Genomic DNA, 6,159 nt, shown 5'->3' with positions numbered 1-6,159 from the left:
CCCCCTCATGTATCTCTCAGTGTTGGAGATTGTCTGTTTCTCCTCCGCTTGCCTACGTCACACGCGCACGTCGCGCATTGTCATGGTCCACCTTCATCATCATCATTACGGCAACGTGAAGAAATAATTAAAAACTGCTGTTCGTAAATAGGCTGATATTGTTCCACTTTTCATATTATTTTCCAAACATAATCAGTTCTGCATTTAAGTGAAGACACATTAAATCATGACGTTGTCGTAAAGGAAATAGTTGGATTTCTTCGCACTTTTCATGGTGAAATTTCTGAGTTCCCGGTTCTTTGTAGATTATTTCCAAAGAAATTCAAAATGCCTTCCTTCCTTCTTAATCCGAATCAAAACGCACAAATATCAGAGTAAACACGACGCATGGATAGAAGAAGGCTCAACTAGGTGACGCAACAAAATCTTAAGTCTTTATTTTCTAGTTTTTAGTGCAAACATCTAAGTTAACTTGAAATAAGACAAAACTGACTTAAAAGTAACTTTTCAGCAAGCTATATAAACTTGTTTTAAGTCAGTAATTCTTTATTACAAATAAAAAAAGTACTAGTTCCTCTGACAGATTATCTTACTAATAGGAAAAATCATTTCTTATAAAACTAAAAAAAAATCTTACAGTGGAACTATATTTTTTTTTATTCATACTTTTGAGTAATTTTGTGTGGCCCCACCGACTTGAGTTCAAGATTTTTGTGAAATTTTCAGGATTAGATTTTTTATCCAAGTTTAAATCTTCCTAAACATAAAGTGTAAAGCACAACACAAATCAAATTTTCTTTTCTTGCCTTTTTTGGCTTTAATTTTTATTTTGCAATAATTTTTCCCACAAACATTCATCTGTGTTTTCCTAACAGAAACACAAACACTATTCAATGTACTTTGCTAAATACAGCAAACGTTTTAGAAGACAACTGTCGTTTTTGTTAGAGGTGATAAACTAAAAACATTTTTAAGACCAACAAAATCGAAAGTAATTAGCCTTAAAAATTAAGTAACTGAATAGTAAGGGAAATGTACAATAACATGTTTAATTTAGGATTGTGCAGGTAAACAGAAAAAAATCATTATGTTATATTTACATTTTTAATTGGGGGGGGAACATTTTAGTCCCTGAATACTTTCAACTCAGGGATTTTAGCCATCGGTACAAAACAGTGGAACAGGAAACAAAGTCTGAATCTATAAATATTTATCCAAACCTTTAAGTTACTGGAATCAAATTTCACAAAGTAGAAACACAGTTTGAATATTATTATGTTTTCCTTCCGATTGATCCATTTATTCCACATATATCATTCATAATTACCTGACAAAATGTAAACATCACTCATGCAAAGTGGCACAAATCCAACACGGTCTTTAAATCTGCAGATTTCATAATGTCTCACTGCAGATATTCATGTCAGTAGTGGAGCCCAAATGCTTTGACGTTTCCAAGCGTCTGCGTACAAGTGAGTCAGCGTGCTGCCTGAAACCGAGGCGCACAAATGAGACGCAGTCATGAGTGGGTCTGCAACACACTGAAATATCTGCTGAATAAATGCCAGAAACACAAACGTGAAAAACACACATCCGGTCCACAAGGAGGAGGGCAGCATCTCCAAACAAAAACAGAGGCATTTTTCATTACGTGCTGAAAGGATGATCATTTTTACTTCAGCCCACAATTTAGAGAATGTTGTCTTTTTAACGTCTTGCAAAAGAAAAAAAAGGGAGACGAAATGCCGATCATAACTCCTCAAAGTCCAAGGCAATAGCTGAAAATTTATCCATTTAACAAAGAATCACAATTTAGCAAAATGTGCCAGAGGATCCAAACAGAGGCAAAGCCTGGGTTTATATTTTTCAGTGTGATGCGTTCAGACGGTGTGAGCCAGGCTGACAGACTGAGCCCCCTGTGTGGACAACCATCTGCCCTGCTGATGTGCTCATGAGCAAAACACTGCAGGGGTTACACCAGGCTGCTGCTGCTGAACGTGACCCCCAGTCTCCATTTAAACACCAAAATCAGAAATAACATTGAAATTCCCTCTGAATGCTATCCCCAGTTCTTAACTACATAAAACGTTTCAAGATTTTAGGATTTCATCCCTCCAGCTCTCCCGGTCGCGCCGCTGCCGCTTCCGGGCGAGTTCTGGGAAGAAGGCGTTGTTGTACGGCCGCTCCCTCTCGTTCATTTCTGCATCCGTTCCCTTTCTTTTACCGCTCCGCTGGTCAAGCAGCGCCTGGGCTCGCCTCCTTTCTTCTGCCTCCCTCTGCAGGCGCTCAGCTCGAAGCCGCTCTATGGAGCTGAAGAAGACAGAAAATACATTTCATCATTTAGCCTTCAACTCATTAACAAGGCTGCTCTTTTTGTCTAAACATGAAGTCCACTCGTACCTCTCTCCTGTGATTTTCTTTTGCCCTTTGTCTCTTTTTTCTTTCTTCTTCTTCTGCTCCCTCCTCTCGTAAACACCCATCGCTTTCTTCATGTCCTTCAAAGGATCCAAACAATCCTTCAGTCTGCGATCCTTCTTCTCTCTCTCCTCTTCAGATATCCCCTTCCTCTGCTCTTTCTCTTTCCTCTCCTCTTCTTTTTCTTGGCTGCTTTTCATGTACCACGGGGTGACCTCTGACCCTGGCTGTGGCCCCAAAGACACAAGTAAGCCAATAGCTCTTTCCTGCTTCTCCTATAAAAATAAAAAAAGGGGGAAAAAAACAAAGAAAATGTAAAAGATGAAATATTACTTTTTTTCCCCTTTCACTCAAAAAGCAATCGTCAAAATTATTTGTTTCATTACGACTGTAAATAAGAACGGTTTGAAACCAACACTTTCTAGTTTAATCAACTTCAATATTTTCTAAATATTTACTATTTAAAACAGAGTAGTATTTTATGCTACACAAGATTCTTTGTGATTGAGCTTAATAAAATGAGTATTTTAATTACTGTAATGAACATAACTTTTACCATCGCTACACATTTTCCATGTAAACAAACAAACTTTTATTTCAATTTAAAATATGGAATTATTGAAGATATCATAAAATTTATGGCAGATACTTCTAAAGCTTTCAGAACAAAAGAAGGAAGGAAGGACACAACCTTTAGAGGACGAGACTGGTATTAAAATTAGGAAAAAACTATTTTATGCTTTTATTTCGTTCTCCAGATCTGAAAAGAAGTTAAATCAATTTCCCAACTTTGCCACACTACGTAGAAAATCTTGTCTTCATAACATCATTATTTCCACATGAATGAACCAGCAGTGTTTCTACGATGCTAATTTGATCAGGACATCGGAACATCTTGACAAAAAGTTGCTTTTTAGAGAACAATAAGGCAAATTTATTTAGAAAGGTATAAATTCAGTCAATCTAAAGAATTGAGTTAGGAATAGCCATGATTGTCCTGCAGAGTTGAAATTCAGGTGTGATATCAGAATGAGATACATAGGTTCACACAAAAAAAAAAATCCAAACTTGTTAACAAATATATAAAAAAACAAGATTAACAATAACAGTAATAAAAATGTCCTGCAGAAGAAAACATATAGATGCTTTACAGTTATTAAAATCTAAATAACGTACTCACAATCCCAACTGTGGCAATCTAAAAATGGTAAAATTCTTTCTCTAAACTAAACTTGAACTTATTCCTACAAATAACCTAGGAGGAAACATGATGGACAAAGCAAAAAGGCAAATCTTTATTAAAAAAATATTATAAACAACAACTTTACTGAAAATTGTATTTGCAAGTTTGTCTAAAATCTCAGTTTGATCATGTGTAATCCCACAGGGATTAAGATCTAAGGAGTGCACAGTAAAGAAGAATAGAAGAAACAGCTCTGTCACCTTTTCTTCCTTCTTTTCTCTTAGATATTCCTCGTTTCCCGTCTTCTCTGACGCCTCTTCCAGAGGAAACAGATTGAGATGTTCCAGACTGGATTCGCTCCGTTCGACGTCATCGGCTCCCTCTGCTCCTGCTGACTGGAGAGCAGCCCGAGATTTCCTTCTCAGGTACTCGGTACGCGCCTGTGGAGACAAAGAGTTATAAGGAAGTCAGCTAACAATAATCTAAAAATGGAAAAACACACACAGATTTTCAAATAACTCATTTAACCAAACACTTTTTTTTTCTTTCAACTTTGCCACTTACAAATGTCCGTACATTTATACACACAAATTGCCAAACAAAATTGTATTTTTGCCAAATTACATATTTTAGATATCATGAAGTTTGTACTGAAATATTAAAGAAATAAAGTATCTTAAAAACATTTCTGTGAGAACTTTAAGAAACAAGAACATGACAAAAGAACAAAGAGATGAATCACCCTAAAAGTGATTCTTTGATTATTCACAAAGATTTGCAGTGGATCGCTGGTGGCTCAACAATCAGGCAGGTAGGCAGGGAGTTCTTAATCAGCGAAAATAGGAAAACCATAATAATTACTCCAAGAGCACATGAAGGTCCAGTGGGTCACAAAGAACCACAGCAGACCTCACTTGGTTCACTCAAAGTCTGTTTATGATTCAACAACTAAAGAGAGACGAGGGCAAAAATGGCATCCATGATGCAATTCCAAGATCAAAACCGCTGATGACTAAAAATAAAACAAAAGCTCTTTACAGATTTATAATTAAAAAAAAGAACATTACAGTGATTCCCAAGAATTTGTAAAACATATTTTGTTGTTGTTGGTTTGTCCCCAAACTCAACCACACATAAGTTATCCAAAGTGGTTTTCTAATAATAACAATATCAGAAAACCTTGCGTAATAATAAATATTGCTATGATGATATCAGTTGCAAAATGTACAGATTTTCTTCTTTTCTCTAAATATAACATTAGCATGTAAAATGAAAGTTTATAACACTTGGAATATATTGCCAACAGTTGTTGCACTCCTACAGTCCTTTGCAATATATAAACAGTTCATGCACTGATACTGAGATAACAACAGATTGTGCTGCTCTAAAATTAACAGTAAAAAAAAATACCAGCAAGTCCAGCTACGAATGGCTACAAAAACATATGAAATGAAGGTTGTTATGTGGCCTAGTCAAAGTCCAGACCTGACTCAGATTAAGATGTGGTATATAACCTTAAACCTCAAATGTGACTGACATAAACAGATCGAAAACCTTTCCACCTTGTATTAAACTTACTGCAAACATTTAACGTTACAACCAGCTATAATGTTTACAAAGTAATTTTTCACACACAGGTTTAAATATATATATTTTCCTCTTTAATAAATGAAATCTACATTTGCACTCTGTATTCATCCAGGACATCTTTATCTGATTAAAAAAAACGAAAACAAAAAACAAAAGAACAATTTGTCGACCAAAAAGATCGAACATACTTGCAAATATTTACCCACATCACAGTATATAACCACCTACATGCTGGGTGTTCTGCTTTTTTAACGGGAAACGGTCCACTCTCCTCCGTTACCTCTTGCTCTGCTCGCTCCACGCGGCGCTTGGCCTCGCGCTCCTCCTCTGCCGCCTGGGCTTCATCCCTCCGCACTCGCGCGACATTGTCCTTGTTACGGACATGCCAGCTCTTCTTCGGGAGGATGTTCATGGTTGCCTTGGAGACCAAGGATTGTTAGCAGCGGGCTAACTGAGATGGCTAGCGGGGAAACTGAGGCGAGAAAACGCACAAAGCTCGTCAACAAAACCGTAGTGGGCGCAGCAGGTGAACAGATAAAGGTACCAATTCTCCGAAATGAAATGTCAGGTATAATATGAAAGAAGAATACAATCGTTAAGTCACCTGTACAATTTGTATTTAAGCTAACATTAGCCAAATTTTGCTATATGCCAAATTCGCTTTTCCTCAAAGTGTATCAAAAAAGAAAGACACATAGGTCTAATATGTAGATCTTCAACATTTTGAATATAAAACAGGGCAGAAATACTGTTACCGAATTGCTAGGTAAGGAGTTGCATTTGCTTGAGGTTCATAGTGACCAACAGGAACTAGTTCACTCAAACAGGAAGTAAACAACATGGTGAATCGATTACAAAACTGTGACACCAGAGGGCGCTAAACCCCTCTAAATTTATTATTACGTAAAGACACGATGGGGGTAGATACATGGGATAAAATATAACCTTAAATACTTTATTATTATAATCTA

The 6,159-nt window shown here is 36.6% G+C and overlaps 1 protein-coding gene across 1 annotated transcript; it reads right to left on the bottom strand.

Moving 5' to 3' along the window:
* Window positions 1-791: 791 nt before the first annotated feature.
* leng1 (leukocyte receptor cluster (LRC) member 1) lies at window positions 792-6,042 on the bottom strand. Its single transcript, XM_044115937.1, has 5 exons — window positions 5,944-6,042; window positions 5,469-5,660; window positions 3,859-4,038; window positions 2,401-2,690; window positions 792-2,310 (listed from the first exon to the last, which is right to left on the bottom strand). The coding sequence occupies exons 2-5, from the start codon at window positions 5,598-5,600 to the stop codon at window positions 2,091-2,093; spliced, it is 822 nt and encodes a 273-aa protein (XP_043971872.1). The 5' UTR covers window positions 5,601-5,660; window positions 5,944-6,042; the 3' UTR covers window positions 792-2,090.
* Between the last annotated feature and the right edge of the window lie 117 nt (window positions 6,043-6,159).

The sequence above is a fragment of the Gambusia affinis genome, linkage group LG05 (genome assembly GCF_019740435.1).
Source record: "Gambusia affinis linkage group LG05, SWU_Gaff_1.0, whole genome shotgun sequence".
Taxonomy (NCBI): Eukaryota; Metazoa; Chordata; class Actinopteri; order Cyprinodontiformes; family Poeciliidae; genus Gambusia; species Gambusia affinis.
Note: the sequence above shows the minus strand (reverse complement) of the source record. Positions and strands in the feature narration are given on the sequence as shown.

Excerpts from the sequence above, each read along its gene's own strand:
- leng1 (XM_044115937.1), bottom strand. The coding sequence starts at position 5,600 with ATGAACATCCTCCCGAAGAAGAGCTGGCATGTCCGTAACAAGGACAAT. Across the intron at positions 2,691-3,858 it reads GAGAAAAGAAGGAAGAAAAG|GAGAAGCAGGAAAGAGCTAT; the intron begins GTGACAGAGCTG and ends TTATTTTTATAG. Across the intron at positions 2,311-2,400 it reads AAGAAAATCACAGGAGAGAG|CTCCATAGAGCGGCTTCGAG; the intron begins GTACGAGTGGAC and ends TGTCTTCTTCAG.